Raw genomic sequence first — 23949 nt, forward strand, 5'->3', positions numbered from 1 at the left:
CATGTTAGGACTAACATCCTAGTTTCAGGAGCATCTTTTAAAAATTGCTCCAAAGTTAGTATGATTGTTGATATCAATTTAATTCTCAGTGTCATCCACTAAGAAATTAATTTTTAGAATGAATATTGAAGCAGATAATGAAACCTGCAAGGGTTTGTATTCTCAAATTTAATTAAATCGTCAAGTGAACAGGAGGAATTTTCTCTCCACTTTGGCGAAGGTGGCTCCAGGTAATTCTTCAGCTCAAAACATTGACTTTTTAAAATTATCAACAATTTTGCATCTTTTTAAATGTTAATTCAACTCTCAAAACAACAAAAGGAATTGTAAATACACATTAATCCAATTTACCATATCACTTCATCTGTGTTAAATATAACTGCAGAGTCTGAACTGTAAAATAGATTTAGTAGACAGTGACTTCTGGATGCAGATGCTTATTTTAATTAGGAATAGTAGTAAAAGGCAGACAGCTGGAACATGCTTGAGGAAGTTTGCTGATGTTGTGATTCTGGTTGAAGCAAAACCCTGCAGTTTCCACAAAATTAGAACGGTGGGATTTTCTTTTTGAGTTAATATTACCTAAAATTCAGACGGGCAACCTGCATTGAGAATGCTAGAAGGTTTATTGTACTTCCTTTTACTATTCATCTCCTAATATTAATAGCAAATTTTGACACATTTGTTGCACAACAATAAGGCACACTATAGTCCTATCCTTTCAAGTGGAAAAAATTGGTATAACCAAGTGTCCAATTGTTCTATACTTCATAAAGTAAATTCAATAGGTAGTGCCTAATGTTTAGAAAATCCTATAGCTATAGCTGTACAGATGCTGAAGAGAACTGCTCCATCTGTCTATGTCCATCTGCTCCAGGCCATTACCACAATCTGAGGCATTTATCATAACACAATGAAGTGGACAGACCATGGGTCAAAGAGGATGTGTTAATCTTGGATTACTTGAACATACTGTGGTTAGAAAACATATCTCTCTTATTAGTGAAACAGCTTGATCTTGTCACAAATTTGGTGCCAAGGATAAAAAATGGGGTGGAGTGTGTGAAATCTGCAATTGAGTGAAATGCTTCAATCAGCAAAATGCACCACTAATCAGCATGCTGTAATTAGACCAATTTGAACAGTACATCAGTATAAATAAAAATGCAAATACGAAAGTTTTGTTTCTTGCATTTTACTTTAAAAATGGACATTTAAAATATATTTAAAAATAAATATTTGAAATTTTACCTGTGATGCCAGAAGACTTCCGCATTGCACTATTTCACCTGAAATATCAGCTCTATTCGCTAAATTTGTTATATCTTAATTCATTTTATTATGTTTTAATTTGCATCAAAAGCTTTGTTGTATGGCAGATTGTCCATTTGCAAAATATACCATATGCAGCCAGTCTGGAGACTGGTTGAAGTATTAAAAAGTGATCGTGGAGGAAGAGTGCAGTTAGATTATCCTCCCGAGACACTTCTGCAAATTTCCAGCCAACTTAGAACACAGCTTAATGGAAGGCATTTTCAGCCTAGCCATCAACAAGGAAGTCATGTCTGCTATGTAGGTTGCTTTGCTATTACACGCGTTTTGTTAACACAAATTGGCTATAACGCATTATGGATGATGTTTGGATAATGCGAACTTTCCAGTGAATGGGTATTGTAATTTCCGATAGCAATCTTCTACAGTGCGATTTTCAATAGTGGTTTTCCATTGCATGATTTTCTATAGCATGAGGTTGCTGAGAGACATAATTGTCGCATTACAACAAAATGACAAACAAGTCAAATGGGATTCAGTTACTTTGTTCAGACATTGACAATAAGGTCTATAATGTACCTGAGTAAAAAAGGGTTCATAGATCTCAATCCCCTTGTCTGATCCCTGTGATAGAATTTCTCTTCCTCGACGCCAACTGTATCGGACAGGGGGATTTGAATTGACTGAACACCTAAGGAATACAGTTCTTTCAAAGTAAAACAATTCCTTTGCTTCACCTATACTATGATGTATCGTCAGTACAGGGTCATCCAAATCTGCAAAACACAAAAAGAAAAATCTTCAGTTGAGTTGAATAACCTTTAATATCAATCATTTTAATACTGTTTGTGGAATTTGTATCATAAATCTTAGGTGAAATGCCAGCTGCAGTTTCAGGAGTGAAATACTCTTCCTTCTCCATGTAACTTTCTGCTGGCATAAACTGATGGAGGAGATATAATTATATTTTTCTGCTACTCAGTTTTATGAAATTTGTGTTCAAGGTGAATAATGTCAATGGCAAGAAAGAAAATATTTTCTATTTGTTTCAAATCCTGTCAACAGCAAACATTCTCAGGGCATGTTTCCCTCAACCCTGGCAAAGAATCTCTGCCTGAACTCCTGAGAAGTGCTCACACCTGCATTAACTGAGATTAAGTACTCTGTGGACTTTCTGCATGATTTTCAATTTAGTCTTGATCAACATCCAAGTAAAGGTAGATTTTGCTGTAAGGTGTAGTCGTTAGGTTTAGGCAGTTTAAACTGGGACCCTGTCAGGCTGTAAATAGAAGATAGATTGAAATCAGTGAGAATGGCTGCACAAATGACACAAACTGTCGTCATGAGCAACATGGACTGAATAGGCCCAATTTTAACCCTGTGTGGGTTCTGCACAAGTTAACATTTCACCAAACGAAGAGGAGTTTTAACCCAGCTTACCCCCATCAAGTGTCAAAGCATGAATAGAAAATATCTCAAATATGAATATAACATGTCCCAAAGCTGCCAACTTCCAACTTTAAAAGAAGGTGACTGACCAACTTATTGCTGGAAAGTGGGTTGGTCATGGAGCTTCTTTTTCTTGTTCCAACTTTAAGTGGTGCCTACTTCCCAGATCTCAGAAAATTTCAGAACTAAAGGGAGGCACAAACTGATGCAAAGAATAAGAAAGTACTTTGTCAATGCTGCTTATAGTCAAGGAGAAGGATTCATTTCCATTGCCTCATCCCGGACACCCTTCTACATTCACAGCAATCAAATCACTGTTCATGAACCAATATTCTCCTCATGTCTACTTTGACCTGAGATCCTCTCCTGCAGTTCCCCTGTCATTCACAGAAATATAGCAACCATTCCTCCTTTTCTTCCAGGCCATGTTGGAATCTTCTCTCCTCTTCCTCTGATTTCCCACAGTCCTTTGTTGATGCCCCTTGATATCCAGTTGTTCCCAGCCTCTGTCTGTTATGGCCAGATGCTGAAGGCCAACCTGCTCCACAGCAAATCAACAGGCTGACTAATCAAATAGGAGAAAGTGATGAAGGGCTTATGCCCGAAATGTCCATTCTACGGCTCCTCAGATGCTGCCTGACCTGCTGTGCTTTTCAGCACTACACTCTCCCCCTGACTATATTGAATCAGAGAGAAATAGAATGGTACAGCACACGAACAGACCCTTTGGACCAACCCATCCATGTCAAACAGATATTGTAAATTAACATGGTCCTATTTGCCAGCATTTGTCCCATATCCCTCCAAACCCTTCTTATTTATATATCCCCAGATGCCTTTTAAATGTTGTAATTGGACCAACCTCCACCACTTCCTTTGGCAGCTCATTCCACACACACACCTCCCTGTGTGTGAAGAAATCACCCCTTAGGTCCCTTTTAAATCTTTATCTTGTTACCTTAAACCTCTGGTTTTGGACGCCCTACCTTCGGAAGAAGACCATGACTATTCAGCCTAACTAAGCTCCTCATGATTTTATAAACCTCTGTAAGGTCCCTGGGAAATAGATTCTAAAAATACTAATCATGACCTGCTGTTAAATTTATCATTACCTCAGGGAATGCCGTCCTTCCTGCCCAACACCTAAACTTTGTACCAACTGCCACTCACCACAGCTCTGGATTAATATTAGGACAAATAAACACTTGTGGACAGTGATCATGTGTAGTATTAAATTTTAAAGTGTTCATGAATATAGTGGATCTCAATTACAAAATGACAGAAAAAGATTTTTTTTCCCCAATTTTGTTCACATCATGTAAATTGAAGGAAGGAGTGTGAGATCCAAATTTCTCAGATTGAAATAGGTTTAAAACAAATCACTACAAAAGTTAACAATCTTAGTTGAATGTTAAGTGTTTGAAATAGAGTTAAAAGGGACAGAATAATTATTAAAGTACAAGCTTATTGAGAATGAAATTATAACACATGTAATCTTCTAATTCAAAGCTTCACTGAAGAACAACATAGCCATTGAGACTTAAATAATTAACAGCCACCAGCATCGCCTGTACAGCTTTCTCTGAAATCAACATATTTCAATGTAATTAAAATGTTTAGCTGGTCAATGGCTGCTAAAAGTTACACAAGGTCTCTTTAGTAGCCTCTAATTATTCAATGGTAGACACAAATTGTAATTAAAGAGACCTGGGAACAAACAACTTGCAACTGAAGCACTTAGTTACAGTCAATACCTGTATATCAAAGTCACTGCAAGACATTGCAGACTGATAGTTAGTGTACAAGCAGTATTATGCATTAGATTCAGAATACTGCACACTTGCAATAATCTAGTGATGTACTCATTGATGAGTATCCACTTCACTATACAAAAAAAATCACAGACTTGGTGTCAAACAGTTGTCTTCCCTTTGATCTAAAAGCTCATCGTGAGAGGTAATGTCATGAATTCGCAGTCATGTTTATAAGCTCTGCTACACTTTATGAAATAACCCCATAGAGGCCGGTATCCCAACACCAAGTCACCCTTTATTCTCATGTGTTTTGTACTTAACACTGGTCTGGTTTCCTCAAAGCTAGCTCTCAGAGTGAACAGAAACACTGACAGTCCTGTTTACATCTGTCAGGAACAGGTTAACAGCCCCAGTCAGGGAACTCATATTCTATGAGGTGCACATGATTGACGTCATTGTAAACATTACATCGTTCTTTAGAACAAGACTTCAACCCATGAAAAGATGCAGCTCCTGTTGTGCTTTACACAGGGAAGGAGTGTCACTAGCTCATCTATATGCAGGATTAATAAACCAGCTTTATTTATGGCTCCCCAATAGAGGGAGCAACAGAGAGGGCACTAGAACAAAATGCGCAGAACGCACAACATAGCACAAACCCGCCCGCTTTAAAAAGAATTGTACATTTTAAAAAATGGCACGTGCACAGAATTTCCCAGAATACAATATGACCATACCAACAATTGCATATTTGTTTTTACTGTAATTACAAACAGACGTGTCACTATGTCTAGGGGTGCGCAGGATGGTGAATTAGTCATGGGAAATACAGGGTTACATGGATAATGTAGGGGGTCGTCTGGTTGGGAAGCTACTCAGAGGTTAGGATGGACTCAATGGGCCAAATGTCCTTTGTCCATACTGTAGGGACTTTATTTGACTTGATTTATTATTTTGAACATGTGGGCGAAGTAGGGCGTAGAACTGTAATTCTCTGAGGTCCTGATGGATGGGGTGGTGTAGAGGACGGGCATGCACTTCCCAGAGCACTGCTGGAGAAGACCATGCCACCAGACCCTGGTAACTTGGCTGGAGGTTGCCATTTTAGTCACTGCCATCTTAATCGTATGTAAGAATGACAAGAGATGCCGTAAGAAGTTCAATGCCATTCTCCACTCTGCCAGGGTAAGTGCCACATTCATCTCTCTGCAGTTCACATGCACCTTTTCCCTGCTACTACGAGATAGCGAGGGCTGTAGATGCTGGAGAAGTCAGAGTTGGTAAAGTGTGGCACTGAAAAAAGCACAGCAGGTCAGGCAGCATCTGAAGAGCAAGAGAGTCGATGTTTCAGTCATAGCCAAGCAGTCCTGATGAAGAGTTATGCCCGGAATATTGATTCACTTGCTCCCTAGACGCTGCCTGGCCTGCTTCACTTTTTCCAGCACCACGCTACTACACCCACCTCCTACCAAGGCTCATATTCTATCACTCTTACTATCTACTGCAACAACTTTTCTCACTTGCTTTCATCACCATCAATCTGTGCACCCCTTCCCCATCACAGACCTCCATATATAGCCCCTCCTCCTTCCCTGGCCCACACTAATCTAACATTCTGTGTACCCATCATAGCCTCCGCTACTCACTTACTCTGAATACCTCACCATTCCACTCGCAACAGCAGTTCAGTCAGTCCCTCCTTTTCAGTACACGTGGATGCAACCCACAATAAAGCAGGGAAGGTCCAGACAGAAAGAGGTGAACCAGACATTCAACTCCTCAGTCCTGGTGTGGAGAGATTCTAGGCCCTCTCAGGATAGAATTGGGATCACTTCCACAGGGGTGTCAATATACCCATGTCAAACCATCTGAGTAATCACATTCTTCATTCTACAACTCTCACATTGACAATGAAGTTAATGTCAGTCACTGCATACTGCAGCTAACCACATTCTCTTTTCTCTTGCAAGTGACACCAACATCTCCACCAGTTCCATGGTAAAATAGCCTGCTCCCCCAGACACCAGCTACTCAAGCCCCGGGGAGCACCCAGCACACCCAGAAGTGCACGCTCTGATGCGTCACTTGGAAGATTAGCTTTCGAATGGTAGGGAGCATAAACTCATGAATTTGTCAGCTCCACTGCTGGCCCAGGAGGAGATATCTCAGGCTGGTCGGAACACAGAGAGCTGCTGGAGTGCAGGCACCTGTTCAGTGCCACGCAGGAGAGGATCCTGTGGTGTCAGTCATCAGGGACTTTATCCAGATGCACAGAAAAGCAGACATATATGTGGGACACTAAGGCCCTCACTGTCCAGAAGCTGCAGCAGTGCAGAATGATGTGGCCATCTCTCTGCCTCTATGGCCAGAATGGTGTCTGCCATGGAGAGCCAGGCCCAGCTTCCTCAGGGGCTGCTGGAGAGGGGACACAACTACAACTCATCGCCCACTCCCAGCCCATTGGTCCTCAAGGCTGAAATTATGGCAAACAGGGGCATGGGGAACCTGGTGTGCACTCCAGTTGTTCTTTCCTCGCTCAGGACAGGTCAGGAAAATCCACTGGTGGTCAGGCCTTTCAGCTCCATGCTGCCTGCTACCCTCCAGCTCTTGGGGTTGAAGCCAAGGAAGGTTAACTTGCCTCTGGCTTGCAGCCCTTCAGTATGTCTTGAAAGATTCCACACTATCTGGCCTGCTTGCCTGACCAAACCTTCTTGGAAACCAGGCTCCACTGTAGAGCAGGCACCCTCTCCCCAGCTAAGGAACCAGGGCTGACACTAAGACACAATGGGAGTGAAAGGAAAAAGAAAACATACTGCGGGCTCATTAGTGGCACACATTACATTCAACTTCACAATGAAGTTCATCTGTATAAGGTCCATTGTCTTGCCAGTACATTTATTTCCTTGAGTCTCCATATAGCCAAGAATATATCAGTGCGAGCATTATACCTCATGTCATGTCCATACAGGATAAATCAATGGGTCAATGTCTGTGTTGAGAGTCTGCTGAGCATCTGGAAGCAAGAGGAACAAGTCTTTCTGACACCATTTCCCTTCATCCTATGACATCTCTATTCTTGCCCTGGCTTCTGAATTCAAAAGAGTTTGTTTGAATGCGGTGGTCAGAGATATCTGGGGCAGAGAGGTGTGCAGCACACAGGGAACATTAATATCCTCAGGCACTGGGGACTCTTCTGATGAATCAAATGAATTGTGGAAGATAATTCTCACCCAACATTGGAGTTATCTTTGTTTTGTTTAGTGTGTTAGACAAGACTAACACAGACTCAATGGTAGGCAACCATTATTATAAAGTTATTCATACCTCCCTAAAAGGGAAGGATGCAGAAAGGACAATATAAGAAGATGATCAGATGGTACATTATACTGCAGTTTCAACATTTTACTTGCTTGAAAGTAACAAATTGTGAAACTTTATTATTACACAATAAAGTGAGTTGAAGTAGAATGGGAAAGCATGGTGCGATGTAGAGGAGTCCAAAGATGTGCAGGTCAGGTGAATTGGCCACGCCAAATTGCCCATAGTGTTGGGTGCATTAGTCAGAGGGAAATGAGTCTGGGTGTGTTACTCTTTGGAGGTTCAGTGTGGACTCATTGGGCCAAAAGGCCTGTTTCCACACTGTAGGGAATCTAAACTAATCTAATCTAATCTAATCTTGAAAGATAACTCCTGCATTTGCAGCAATCAAACTGCAGTCAGACTGTAGCATGCGTTTCAATTCAAACTAATCATGATATTGGTCCTTTGAAAGACAATGAATATTTTGTACATTAACCCCAACTTCAAGTGCAGATTTTTAAAAATTATCGTTGGTAATTTTTTTAATTGATCAGAGCTGGCATTAAAAAGTTAAATAAGGTAAACCTTTAGATTTGTTTTTTTTATTTTGAGATTAGTAAAAATTAGCAAATGATATTAGACATTGTTCTGTAAATAGGGCATAAAAGTAGCTTTCAAAATTGTGGAACATTCATGGTGGTTAACCATATGTGTAGAAAGTAAATGATATGCGGAAGCCACAAAGTGACAATTGACTCAAGATCAAATCTCAACAAACATATCAGCATTTGCATTAATCGTTCACAGGAGTAGACCTATTCTTTGAATATAGATTGCTTTTGCCCACACTTCAATGATAAAACTGCCATTAAAAGTTCAATAAGTGTAATCCAAGTCCCATTTAAACTCTAGTTACAGGATTGAAGATTATTTATTCTATTGAAGAGCTCCAAAAAAAATGTACACAGGGAATATTCTGTACTTATTACATTTTCAGAGGAAATCCATCAATGAACATATTTTATTTCTGATGTTTGTGGTTAGAATTAATGAAAATATAGTTTAGGAATAAAATGAATGGTTCACTTTCATTGTGGTTTCTTCAGGATAAAATTTTTCACGTACATGAAGCTCAACCACATTTTTGTTCTCAATCTGTGTATTTTCTTCATATGAAGCAGTTGTCTTCACTTGCTTCATTAGCCCCAAGGAATAGATTTGTTTTGTGCTCCTTGTACTTAAGCTTCACTTAGTTGAGAGAGGAAGATAGATGAATTGTTCATTGGCTGGTGCCAGAGCTCTTCTCTCATCATTCATTGGGATGGATGCAAGAACAAAGAGACAATGATCTGTTTGGCATCTTTCTTGATTGCGTTGGGGGGATTTATGTACACACTCAGAAGTGGAATGCCAAAATGCCCTTGACAATGTAATTTAAGAGGTTGCTGATTGTCCTTTCTGTTCATGAAAATTCCAAAAACTGATAACTCGTTATGCAAGGATGTTAGGACACAACTATTATGTTTTAATTGTAGTTTAATAATCTGAAACAGAGTTAATCTTTCTCATTCTATTGGAGAATGTGTTCTAACACTGGACGTTCCAGTAAAAGTGATTATGCAGGTGCTGGAAATTTGAAATAAAGAGAGAAAATTTCATAAATATATAACACAGTCAAAATTTGAAAAGAGAAACACAACCCTTAATTTCACATCAAATTTCCATTACTCCTGGGAGATTGAAAAAAAGGTTTCTGTCTTGCAGATACAATTCGACTTGCTGTATATTTTTAGCATCAGCTCCAGTGATGAAATCTGAAAAAAGCTTCTCAATTGGAAATGCTAGAGGAAGTGTCATTAAGCTACTGATGAAAGATTGGGAAAAATAAGATGATCAAACAAGGAGGATATATCTTCACCACATGTAACTCATACATTCCTATGGAGTTCCATCACCTTCCTTACTTCCATAACCTAATTTATCAATTTTTGAAAATGAATTAATAAAGTTACAATAGTTTTAGTAATGACATCCCATAAAGCTATCCAAAAGATTTTGTAAATCAAAAATTATTATTTTTTATTTCTTATTTTTTGGAACTTGACCCATTGATTTTCTGGAATGAGACCACAACTGATTTCATTCCATTAATGTTTATGAACTTCGAGTCACAGAGTCACAGAGATGTACAGCGTGGAAACAGACCCTTCGGTCAACTTGTCCATGTCAACCAGATATTTCAACCCAATTTAGTCCCATTTGCCAGCCCTTGGCCCATATTCATATAGCCATCCAAGTGCCTTTTAAAATGCTGTAATTGTACTAACCTCCACCACTTCCTCTGGCAGCTCATTCCATACATGCACCATCCTCTGCATCCCTTTTATATCGTTCCCCTCTCACCCTAAACCTGTTCCCTCTAATTCTGGACTCCCCTACCCCAGGGAAAAGACCTTCTCTATTTACCCTATCCATGCCCCTCATGATTTTATAAACCTCTATAAAGTCATCCCTCAGCCTCCCACACTCCAGAGAAAACAGCCCCAGCCTATTCATCCTCTCCTTGTAGCTCAAATCCTCCAACCCTGGCAACATCTTGACACCAAGAACAGGTACATAAGAATCCTACTGATTGACTACAGTTCAGTCTTCAACACTATTATCCCCTCGAGACTGATTATTAAACTTAGTGATCTCTGACTAAGCCCCACTGTCTGCAACTGGGTCCATTGTGGCCTGTGGATCAGGAAACTATCAGTGAAGATGGGGACAATATTTCATCCTCACTAACACTCAACACTGGAGCCCCCAGGGGTGCATACTCAGCCCTCTACTGTACTTATTATATACCCATGAATGAGTCACCAAATATCAGACTAATGTCATTTACAAGTTCGCTGATGACACCAACATAGTCAGTCAAATCTCAGATGGCAACGAAGCCGACTACAGACAGGATGTGGCAGACCTGGAAAAATGGTGCAGTGAGAACAACCTAGCTCTCAATGCCAGCAAAACTGGAATGTTACTCATGCCCCCTACACATCAACAGCACAGAGGTGGAACGAGTGGAGAGTGTCAAGCTCCTGGGAGTGGTCATCCACAACAAGCTTTCTTGGACTTTTCACTGGTTACAAAGGCCCAATAACGTCTCTTCTTCCTCAGGCAGCTGAGGAAATTTGGTATAACGGCGAATACCCTTGCCAACCTTTATAGGTGCGCCATTGAGAGCATTCTGTCTGGATGTATCACTACCTGGTATGGCAACTGTACCATTCAAGATCAGAGACAGTTACAGAGAGTGGTGAACTCAGCCTGGACAATCACCAAGGCTAACCTCTCATCTATAGAATCCATCTACCAGATCCACTGTCAAATAAAGTCACCAGCATTCTGAAAGATCCATCTCACCCTGGCAATATTTTTCTACAACCTCTACCATCGGGGAGAAGGTACGTGCACCAGCCAGTTTCGCAACTGTTTCTACCCTACTGTTGTTGGAATACTGAATGGGCTCACAAACTCTTAACATTCGCCTGAACTTGTATTTTTGTTTTTGCCGCTGTTTACCTATTATTTATTTTCTATGCTACTTAACTCTGTGATCTGTCTATCTTGCTCACAAGTCAAAACTTTTCACTGTGCCTCAGTACACATGACAATAAATTTAATTCAATTCAATCCTTGCAAATCTTTTCTGAACCCTTTCAAGTTTCACACCATCCTCCTGATAGGAAGGAGACTGAGATTGCAATATTCCAAAAGTAGCCTAACCAATGGCCTGTACCAGAACATGATCTTCCAACTCCTGTACTCAATGCTCTGATCAAAAAAGGAAAGCATACCAAACACCTTCTTCACTGTCCTCTGTACCTGTAACTCCATTTTCAAGGAACTATGAACCTGCACTTCAAGGTCTCTTTGTTCAGCAACCCTCCCCAGGACCTTACCATTAAGAGTATAAGTTCTGCCCTGATTTGCTTTCCCAAAATGCAGCACCTCACATTTATCTAAATTAAACTCCATCTGCCACTCCTCAGACCATTGGCCCATCTGATCAAAGTCCTGTTGGACTCTGAGGTAATCGTATTCATTGTCCACTACACATCCAATTTTGGTGTCATCTGCAAACTTACTGACTATACTTCCTATGATTACATTCAATTCATTTATATAAATGACGAAACATAGTTTTGATCCTTGTGACACTCCACTGGTCACAGGCCTCCGGTCTGAAAAGCAACCCTGCTCCACCACCCTCTGTCTTCTACCTTTGAGCCAGTTATGTATCTAAATAGCTAGTTCTCCCTTTCTCCCTGTATTTCATGAGGTCCAACCTTGCTAACTAGTCTCCCATGAGGAACCTTGTCAAACGCCTTACTGAGTCCATATAGTTCATGTCCACCTCTCTGCCCTCATCAATTCTCTTTGTTATTTCTGCAAAAATCTCAATCAAATTCGTGAAACATGATTTCCCACGCAGAAAGCCATGTTGACTATCCCTAATGAGTCCTTGCTTTTTCAAATACATGTAAATCCTATCCCTTAGAATTCCCTCCAATAACTTGCCCACCACCAATGTCAGGCTCACTGGTCTATAGTTCCTGGGCTTGTCCTTACCACCCTTCTTAAACAGTGGCACGACGTTAGCCAACCTCCAGTCTTCTGGCCCCTCACCTGCGATTATTGATGATACAAATATCTCAGCAAGGGGCCCAGTAATCACTTTCCTAGCATCCCCCAAAGTTCTAGGGTACACCTGATCAGGTCCTGGGGATTTATCCACTATTATACTTTCAAGACATCCAGCATCCCCTCCTCTGTAATATGGACATATTTCAAGATGTCACCATCTATTTCTTCACATTCCAAATGTTCCATGTCCTTCTCCGCAGTAACCATTGATCTACTATGGCTCCACACATAGGCTGCCTTGCTGATCCTTGAAGGGCCAAAGAGTCTGGTGCTGGAAAAGCACAGCTGGGCAGGCAGTATCTAAGGAGCAGCAGAGTCGACATTTTGAGTAGAAAGAATTTTGATGTCCAGCATCTGCAGTCCTCACTTTACCCTACCTGATCTTTGAGGGGCCCTATTCTCTCCTTCGTTACCCTTTTGTCCTTAATATATTTTTAAAAATCCTTTGGATTCTCCTTAACCCTATTTGCCAAAGCTATTTCATGTTCCGCTTTTGCCCTCCTGATTTCCCTCAAGTATACTCCTACTGTCTTTATACTCTTCTAATCATTCACTAGATCTCTCCTGTCTATACCTGACATATGCTTCCTTCTTTTTCTTAACCAAAACCTCAATTTCTCTGGTCACCCGACATTCTCTACACCTACCAGCCTTTCCTTTCACTCGAATAGGAATATACTGTCCCTAGACTCTTGTTATCTCACTTTTGGAGGCTTCTCATTTTCCAGCCGTCCCTTCATCATGAAGTGCTTTGAGAGACTCATGTTGAGGCATATTGAGACCTTGCTACCCCCCCTTACTGGACATCCTGCAGTTCGCATGTCATCTAAATCGCTCAACAGGTGATGCCATTTCCACCACCCTCCATCTGGCCCTCACCCATCTGGAGAAGGACACCCACATCAGACTACTGTGCATCGACTTCAGTTCTGCATTTAACACTATCATTCTTCAGCATCTGATTGGAAAGCTGAGTCTGCTGGGCTTGAATAACCTCCCTTTGTAACTGGATCCTAGACTTCCTGACTGGGATACCTAAGTGAGCCCGAATTGGAAACAGCATCTCCAACACCATCACACTGAGCACAGGGACATCCCAGGGCTGTGTGTTCAGTCCACTGCTGTTCACCCTGCTGACACACAACTGTGTAGTGATGCACAGGTCCAATCACATCATCACGTTCGCAGATGATACAACTGTCGTGGGTCTCATCAGCACGTGGGTCTCCGAGCGACGAGTCAACATACAAAGAGGAGGTGCAGCAGCTAACAGACTGGTGCAAAGCTAACAACCTGTCTCTGAACATGGACAAAATGAAAGAGATGGTTGTTGCCTTCAGGAAGGCACAGAGCGACCACTCTCCATAGAGATCGTGAAAAGCACCAAATTTCTTGGCGTACACCTGACGGAGAATCTCACCTGACCCATCAGCACCAGATCCATAGCCAAGAAAGTCAAGCAGTGTCTCTACTTTCTGTGTAGGCTGAGGAAATCCCACCTCCCAACCCTCATCCTCACCACGTTCTACAGAGGGTACATTGAGAACATCCTGAGCTGCTGCATCACTGCCTCGATCGAGAATTGCACCGTCTCGGATTGTAAGACCCTACAACAGTGAAGACAGCTGAGAGGATCATCGGGGTCTCTCTTCCCTCCATTACAGACATTTAGTCCACATCCAAAAGGCTAAGAGTAATGTGGAAGACCCCACACATCCCTCACTCAAACTCCTATCCTTCCTGCCATCTGGCAGAAGATACCGGAGCTTTCGATCTCTCATGGCCAGACTGTGCAACAGTTTCTTCCTGTAAGCCATCAGGCTCCTTTACACTGTATGATCAGACTCTTTCCCATCTGAAATATTTTGCACAACTTTGAACTGCTGCTAGAAAAATGTCTATTATTTATCATTCTTCTGTTACACTGTAACTTGTGTATTTTGCACTATTTATGCACTTTATACCATGTACGATTGTGTAGTTTATGCTGTCCATGTAGCACCCTCCGTACTGGAGGAATGCTATCTAATTGTTACTATTATATATGGTAGAAATTACAAATAAAAGCTACTCTACTCTACTCTACCTGCGAACATTTGCCTCCAATCAGCTTTTGAAAGTTCTTGCCGAATACCATCAATATTGGCCTTCCTCCAATTTAGAACTTCAACTTTTAGATCTGGTCTATCCTTTTCCATCACTATTTTAAATCTAATAGAATTATGGTTGCTGGCCCCAAAGTGCTCCCCCACTGACACCTCAGTCATCTGCTCTTCCTTATTTTCCAAGAGTCGGTCAAGTTTTGCACCTTCTCTAGTGGGTACACCCACATCCTGAATCAGAAAATATTCTTGTACATACTTGATAAATTCCTCTCCATCTGAACCTTTAACACTATGGCAGTACCAGTCTATGTTTGGCAAGTTAAAATCCCCTACCATATCCTTCCTATTATTCTTACAGTTAACTGAAATCACCTTAGAAATTTGCTTCACAATTTCCTGCTGATTATTAGCGGGTCTATAATAGGATCCCAATAAGGTGATGATTACTTTCTTATTTCTCAGTTCTACCCAAATATCCCGGAATTTCCTCCATAAGTACAGCAGTAATAATATCCCTTATCAAACGTGCCACTCCCTCTCCTCTCTTGCTCCCCTTTCTATCCATTTGTGTCCTGAAACATTTCAGTTGCCAACAAGTTCCACCTTAGCAGATTGTTTCTTTTTATCATTACTGAAATGACCTTGTTTTAGCTTCTGCTTCTTTTTTTGTCAGAAGTCACACAACACCAGGTTATAGTTCGACAGGTTTACTTTTAATCAAAACTTTTGGAGCACAGCTACTTCATCAGGTAAAGTGAAGGGAAGCACACAGGCACAGAATTTATATGCAGAAAGATAATGGCAAGGTAATGCCAGGTAATTCAGAGTGTCGGAAGATAAACATAAATGGTGTGAGCGAAGTGTCAACGGGCTGAATAACAAGTCTTTGCAGGTAATCAAAAGGGTCAAACGGTATGAGTAAAGTGTCAACGGCTGAATAGAAAGTGAAGGGATGACTAATTAATATTTCCAAAAGTATCAAAAAAGGATAGTGCTGGAGACAAACCAAATGACTGGAGTAACATGATCAGTGTAAGAGTCACTTGACAAGAGTCTAATCGAAGTAACAAGTAATCCAAAAAACTGTACAAACTAATTTAGGTAGATGATAACAACTTACCAAGGTGATGGTGTCAAAATGTAACAGTAAGCAAGATTGTACAAACACAATACAGAATGATGGGGTTACATGTAGCACGACATGAACCCAAGATCACGGTTGAGGCCATTTTCATGGGTACTGAACTTGGCTATCAGTTTCTGCTTGGCGATTCTGCAGTGTTATGTATCTTGAAGGCCACCTTGGAGGATGCTTACCTGAAGATTGGAGGCTGAATGGTCTTGACCACTGAAGTGTTCCCTGACTGAGATGGAACACCCCTGCCCAGCAATTGTTGCAGTGTTCACTGTTGTTGTTAGTGTCTGCATGGTCTTGTCGATCTCCCAGGCCTCGGGGCCTCCTTTCCTAAGATAGGCAACAGTGGCCAAGTCATATGAGTATCTGCCATGTACTTGGTGGGTAGTGTTCCCAAATGACATGATAGTATCCATGCCAATGATCTAGCATGTCTTGCAGAGGTTGCAGTGGCAGGGATGTGTGGTGTTGCGGTCACTGTTCTCCTGAAGGCTGGATAGTTTGCTGCAAACCATGGTCTGTTTGATATGAGGCAGCTGTTTGAAGGAGAGAAAACTCAGTCACATTAGGGAGATTTAAACAATCCTTGGATAAGCATATTGATGATGATGGAATAGTGTTGGGGGGTGGGGGGGAGCTTTGATTAGTTCACAGGTCAGCGCAACATTGAGGGCCGAAGAGCCTGTTTTATGTTCTATGTTCTATGTTCTAAGTGGAGCTGTAGGGATGGCTTTGGTGAGATGTACGTTGTCATCAATGACATGTTGAAGGCTGCAAAGAACATAACATAGTTTTTCTGCTCCAGGAAAATACTGAACAACAAAGGGTTCCCCATTGGTCAAGTCCAGTGTCTGTCGTCAGAGGAGAACGTTGCTGTTTTTTGTTGTGGTATGTCAGAACTGGTGATCGATGAGTTGAGCATCATATCCTGTCCTTCTGAGGCTATCTTTCAGCATCTGTATGCGTCTGCTGCATTCCTCCTCATCTGAGTAGATCCTGCTATGCCACCATCATCTTGATAACTTGTTATTATCTCACTACCTCAATTAATTTGTACAATTTTGGATTACTTGTTACTTCAGTTAGAACCTTGTCATGTGACTCTTATACCTATCATTTTATTCCAGTCATTTGGTTTTTCTACAGCATCATCTTATTTTTGATTTTTTTGTAAATATTAATCGGTCATCCTTTCATTTCCTATTCAGCTGTTAACACTTGACTCACACTGTGTGACCCTTTTGATAAACTGCAAGGACTTGTTATTCAGCCCGTCGACACTTTGCTCACACCATTTATGTTTATCTTCTGACACTCTGAATTACCTGGAATTACCTTGCCATTATCTCTCTGCATATAAATTGTGTGCTTCCTTCCACTTCACCTGATGAAGGAGCTGCACTCCAAAAGCTTGTGATTTCAGATAAACCTGTTGGACTACAATGTGTGACTTCTGACTTTGTCCACCCCAGTCCAATAGCACCACCTGCACATTTTTGTTGATATGTCCTGTCACCATACTAAGCTATTCAGTGTTTCTATTCACTTTGTGTTTTATTCATATTTCTGCCTGTTCTTTCCTCAGATTTCTTTGAGATCTGCCTGAATGACCCATCCTGAAAACACAACTATAAGGACCTAAGAAATAGGTCACTTGCATGACAGCAATCAACATGGACTCCTCAAATAACCTTCTTTTCCTGTTTCATGGCTGCCTGATAATCTGGCTGAAATTTGAAACTTGTCAGATTGGGACCTGAGACATCAGCCATGTCTCACTAAACTAGTAATTCACAGAAGGATTCAGTGCATCAGATTCATCTCAAACCAAAAATGGTTCTCAACTTTAAAAGCTACTGGTAATTCTCTCAATATTAAAAATAAATTATCTTGATACAGTTTGTCAATGGTCATTTCAACACATGGGATATCAGCCATCCTAACCTTTTGAATTCATTCTTGATTTGTGAGCTCCCAAAATCTCATTAAGCAGGGAATTTCAGCATTTCGATCTAATGACACTGAAGGTACAGTCAAGTATCTAAAGATGGCTAGTGACTTGGAAAGGAATTGCGAGAGGCTGGAGTTCACATGCATCGCTAAGCTTGTCTTTCTGGATGGTGGAACTCATGGATTTGGGATGTGCTGGCTGTAGTTAGAATACAGTGGAGAATACAAAAGGTTGAGGACTTGGATGCTTAAGTCAGTCACTGAGGTACCAATTAAATTTATTGTGTTACTTTCAATAGTATGGACCTTCTTGAGTGTTGTTATATCTACGTCCATCCAGGTAAGTACAGAGTATTTCATCACACTCCAACTTGGGTTTTGGTGAAGATAGTGATGATGATTTGGGGAGTTAGGAAGGAAACAAGTCACACAGGGTGATCTGCCTCAAACTTAGAATATTTATCTAGAATTTTTATCGGTGTAATTCTGGTCAATAATGCTCATCAGGGGTTTGTTGATGAGGGCCCTGATGATAGTCATGGTGTTGAATATCAAAGGGAAGTGGCTAGTATCTCTCTCTAATCTTGAAGATGATGATTACCTCACATTTATATGACATGAACATTACTTCCCATTTTGATCAGAGAATCTTAAACACAAAAGGTTGGTTTGCCATCTCTGTGTTAGCTGTATAGACTCAAATCCCAGCTTTTTCACAGAATTCTGCAACATTGTCTTTTTCAAGAACATGCCCAAATCCTTTTTATAAATTCCTCTGGAATCTGATTGCAACGCTGTTTCAGGTACTGCTCCAGATTTTAACATCTTGTGGAGGAAATGTCCCCTCATTTCCCCTCCGTGCTTCTATTATGTTTACACCCTTTGATTACTAATCCATTTTCCAGATGAAATAGGTTCCATCTCTGTGCTTTATTAGAATCCCTCATAATTTTGAATCCATTAATTAGTCTTCCCTAAACATTCTGGTTCTAAAGCTGAAAAATTCTAGCTATTCCTATTTCTGGACATAAACTCCGTCATTCTTGGTAAAATCTTAATTAACCTTGTCTGTGTCATGTCCCAGGCCTTGATGCCCTTTGGTACACAGAATTGTAAACAAAAACCCAGTTGATGGCTAAGCACAGGTTTGTAAATATTGAGTATCATTTCCTTTGTTTTAAATTTATTGGGAGATGTAGGTTTCGCTTACTGAGCCAGTGTTTATTGCCCATTCATAAGTGCCCTTAAGAAGGTTAGCTGCTTTCTGAATTGCTGCAGTTCATTTGCTGTAGATATGTTCACAATGCCATGAGGGAGGAAGATCCATGATATTGACCCATCAGCACAAAAAGAACAGTAATTTATCTACAAGGTAAGATTGTGAATGGCTTGGAGGGGAACACATGGTGGTGTTCCTATGTAACCACTGCCCTTGTCCTTCTGTGTCCTAATGGTCACCGTTTTGAAAGATGCTTATAATGAATCTTGGTGAATTCCTGTGGTGCATCTTTTGTGTTGAACACTCACATTTAGCCTCATTAATGCTTTGAATATTGAACCTGTGAAACATATCTATTTCAGTCTCATGTTATTTGCTGACTGCTGAACCTTTACAGCATGTTTGTGGAGTGGTTATTCAATGCTCTTTGCTCTCACTTGTTGAGTGTTTCCTGGCTGGGACTTCCATCTTTCTATTTGATGACTGCTTGTTATTTGTGTTAACAACAAAAGTTCCTACTGTTCTCCAAACATAAGGTGTTTTGAAGGATACCATTGGGTGGCTGATCACGGTTAGCTAAAACAGGGGAGCAATGGAGTGAGGACTGGCGGAAGCAAATCAGAAGAAAGAGAAATCATGGTCCAAGAGGAGGGACTGTAGATGGTTCTTAAGGAAAGGATAATGACGCTGAGGGAAGATGTTCAGACATGTTGCAGGGTGGCTGCAGGACCAAGCATGTATGGTGAAGTGAAGTCGAGAGAATTAAATCATCATAAAGGTGAGGGAGGAAAGGACGATGTATATTTTGACAAGAATCTCAGGTACAGCTTTGGGAGAAAAAGATTTACAGATGAGAAATGGATTTCTAAGGCAACAGGAGAAGGGTGAAAGGCAGCAATATCCTTGAAAGAGGAAATGGAATAAAGGGAGAGATTTGATGATGAAAGACACACTGCTATCACTGGCATTTTGATCAGAGCAGATAGAACAAAGTATAGCCACACTGGGAGCTTTCAGTGCGGAGGCACAGTCACTAACCGGAGAGAAAGTAAATTAAATGATCTGTTCTTTTCTTCTGCCCTTAATAGTGCTGAACCTAAATTTAGTTCTTATTTTTATTCATTTTATCTCTGAAGTTATGTTGTGCATTTATCCCAAAATCCTCTACTTGACCGGTTTTTAAACGATTCACAACAACTCTCTTTATTGTTAATTGGTTGGGTGTGTGTGTGTGTGTGTGTGTGTGTGTGTTGTGAACCATACACCAGGGTATATGGTTGACAATACACACGCACACACACACACAGATTCACAACCCCACACACATAGACACACAACCTCACATACAGACACAAACAACCACACAACCACACACACAAATCACGCAGGGGAAGAAAGAGAGAGAAACAATGGAAAATAAGAAAAAGAGAAAAGGTTATGACATTAATTAATTAATTGACATAAATTTAAGTCCAGTAAGTCCTTGCCCAATTACCATGCACGGAGGATGGTGGTGTAATGGTAATATTACTGGACTAGCAATACAATCAATTTTCTGGAGACACTGGTTTGATTCCCAACATGGCAGTTGGTGAAATTTGGATTCAACTAAAAAAAAATCTAGAATTTAAAATAAGTCTAATGGTAATTACTGTTTAGAAAGACACTCACCCAGCTCACTAATGGCCTTTAGCAATGGAAGGAGGAGAAAGTGAGGACTGCAGATGCTGGAGACCAGAGTTGAAAAGTGTGGTGCTGGAAAAACACAGCAGGACAGGCAGCATCCGAGGATCAGGAGAATCAACATTTCAGGCATAAACCCTGAAGTCCTGAAGAAGGACTTATGCCCAAAACATCGATTCTCCTGTTCCTCGGATGCTGCCTGGCCTGCTGTGTTTTTCCAGCACCACACTTTAGCAATGAAGTCTACCATTCTTACCTGATCTAGCCTATGTATTATTCTGGACTCACAACAAGGTGGTTGACTCCTAACTGCCTGCTGGGTAATTAAGGATGGATAATAAATGCTGATGTAGCCAGTGGTGCCCACATCCCACAACAAATATTTTTAAAAAGTGAGTTCTTGCAGTTGGCTGATCTGGTAGAACATTTTTTGTACAAACTCAGATATAGGTGGATTCCTCTCAAGGCCCAGGAATATATTTCTTGTAGGATGGGAAATTACTTCACTTTTCAGGTGAAATAGAGCAATGAAATTTCAAGGGAGATTGAGACTTTTTGATGCAGGCCTAACTGAGTCTGGAATTGCTTTTCTTGTTTTCTGACTGGGTATAGAAAAGAAAGTAAAAGAGAAGTCAAAATGACCTTTGATGTATCTTATTAAAAAAAGCTGTGTTTTGTAGCAGTTAACTGTGGGGCTATTGGTATTATCTCAGACATAAAGAGTTTTGATAGCTCCCCCTTTCATTTAGAATTGGCTGGTATTGACGTTTTGTCTGCCATTCTTTTGTGTTGGTTTGACTGGAATATGTATACAATACCAACAGTATGGCATTCCAGGAGAACAATAAAACTGTTTGTCCCATTCTTACTTCTGATCAGATGGAATTTAAAATAAAGGAGAAAGGTATTCTTATGACAAGGATAAGGTAAAAAAAAACACACAAGTGAGAACCAAGATGAATGCAGACGGTTTAGAGAGGATATGAAAAAGTGTATTCAAGAAGCAAGGCAAGAACAGTTTACGAGAAAGGTCTCGTGGCTAACATTAAGGGGAATCCCAAATTCTTGCCTCCCAGCGCCAGAGACCCGGGTTCAATTCCCGCCTCAGGCGACTCTCTGTGTGGAGTTTGCACATTCTCCCCGTGTCTGCGTGGGTTTCCTCCGGGTGCTCCGGTTTCCTCCCACAATCCAAAAATGTGCAGGTTAGGCGAATTGGCCATGCTAAATTGCCCGTAGTGTTAGGTGAAGGGGTAAATGTAGGAGTATAGGTTTGGGTGGTATACGCTTCGGCGGGTCGGTGTGGACTTGTTGGGCCGAAGGACCTGTTTCCACATTGTAAGTAATCTTCTATAAGCACAGCAATAGTAAAAAAGATGTTAAAAGGCTGATTAGGGACCAAAAACAGATTTACTTACATAGGCAAGAGATATGGCTGAATTTTGGGAAATGTTAAATGATATAATGTGGGTAACTATGTTATACTGAGTATAGAAATAGTTGTTATTTATTTATTAATGAATAAATATTTTAGAGAGGGTTAATCATTCACAAAATAAATCAAATTGCTTAAAACCACAACATTCTATTTAATTGTTTGAGTCTTCCTCTGATTGGTTCTAATCCGATCTCTTTAATTAAACATTTATTTATACAAAGCAATTTGATCTTGCTTTTAAAACTGATTCCTGTGTATTTATTTGCATGAGCTTCTCTTTATTTAAACAATTTTGCTGTATTTATGCAGCAATTTATCTGCTCTTTCCTCAAAATATATAATATATTAGATGGCATGGTGTATCCACTAAATTAGTTTCAACATATAAAGGGTCATAAAGAATTTAATTGCTTCAGGATTTGCCATGCAGTGAAAGAAAAGATAGGTGTTTGATTTAAGATGCTGCCAGACTCCAGACTTGCTCGGACCTTTGTCACTGAATCAGAGTTTATGGGTTCATGGTCCCACTTGGAGTAGGTGATCTATGCTGGTTCTTCAGGTCAGTAGACAGGCTGTGGAGCTCTGTTGGGATGCCTTCTTATTGGATGAGACATTGAACTGTCAAGGCTTTCTCAACATCTCAAAATGGGAATTTAATTCTTCCAATGCAGTCATTGAGCATGTAATTGGATAATTTCATTAAATGCACATTCCAAGTGCATTCAAAGACACAAAAGGTTAAAAAAAATCGTCACGTATCCAACTTAGTTCCTGAAAGATTGAATCAAATAAAGTCAGCTTCACTGGTCTCTTGCACCAAGATGACCAGCGCTGAACATCATCATCATCACCAGGACAATGTCAATAACAATTATGCCAAAATATATGGCCTCATGGAATAAAACTCAGGAGTCTTCATTGCCTGACAGAACAACCTTAAAGAGAACATTCCAGCAGCCTAATGCTGACTCAAAGAGGCAAGTTCAAAAGATTGCAATGGAAAGAGAAAACCCAAGAGACCTAACAATATGCTGACCACCAGAACATACAAAGCTTTATTTGAAGCCATCAGGGCTATCAATTGACTAAGGTCAAATTGACAAAATTCTCTTCATTTATAGCATGGTGATTCTCTGCTTAATGACAACAATGTCATCTGTCAATGCTGGAACAAATATTTTGAATAACTCACCATTTATGAATCCATCATCGCCACTGATAAAACTTGCCAGACTACTAATAGAACATAGAACATAGAACATTACAGCGCAGTACAGGCCCTTTGGCCCTCGATGTTGCACCGACCTGTCATACCAATCTGAAGCCCATCTAACCTACACTATTCCATGTACGTCCATATGCTTGTCCAATGGCGACTTAAATGTATTTAAAGTTGGCAAATCTACTACCATTGCAGGCAAAGTATTCCATACCCTTACTACTCTCTGAGTAAAGCAACTACCTTTGACATCTGACTTATATCTATCACCCCTCAATTTAAAGCTATGCCCCCTCGTGTTCGCCGTCACCATACTTGGAAAAAGGCTCTCCCTGTCCACCCTATCTAACCCTCTGATTATCTTATGTTTCTATTAAGTCACCTCTCAACCTCCTTCTCTCCAATGAAAACAGCCTCAAGTCCCTCAGCCTTTCCTTGTAAGACCTTCCCTCCATACCAAGCAACGTCCTAGTAAATCTCCTCTGCACCCTTTCCAAAGCTTCCACATCCTTCTTATAATGCGGTGACCAGACTGTACACAACACTCCAAGTGCAGCCGCACCAGAGATTTATACAGTTGCAGCATAACCTCATGGTTCCGGAACTTGATCCCTCTATTAATAAAAGCTAAAACACTATATGCCTTCTTAACAACCCTGTCAATCTAGGTGGCAACTTTCAGGGATCTGTGTACATGGACACCGAGATCTCTCTGCTCATCTACACGACCAAG

The 23949-nt window shown here is 40.6% G+C and overlaps 1 protein-coding gene across 3 annotated transcripts in view; it reads right to left on the reverse strand.

The window, feature by feature from the left end:
- mdga2a (MAM domain containing glycosylphosphatidylinositol anchor 2a) overlaps nucleotides 1–23949 on the reverse strand; it is a 908723-nt gene that overhangs the window by 558439 nt on the left and 326335 nt on the right. For all 3 annotated transcript variants that reach the window (XM_072568467.1, XM_072568466.1, XM_072568464.1), the window contains exon 4: nucleotides 1852–2048. In XM_072568467.1, coding sequence (XP_072424568.1) covers nucleotides 1852–2048 — 197 coding nt within the window. The remainder of the gene's footprint in view (nucleotides 1–1851; nucleotides 2049–23949) is intronic.

Source organism: Chiloscyllium punctatum, chromosome 4 (genome assembly GCF_047496795.1).
Source record: "Chiloscyllium punctatum isolate Juve2018m chromosome 4, sChiPun1.3, whole genome shotgun sequence".
Lineage (NCBI taxonomy): Eukaryota > Metazoa > Chordata > Chondrichthyes > Orectolobiformes > Hemiscylliidae > Chiloscyllium > Chiloscyllium punctatum.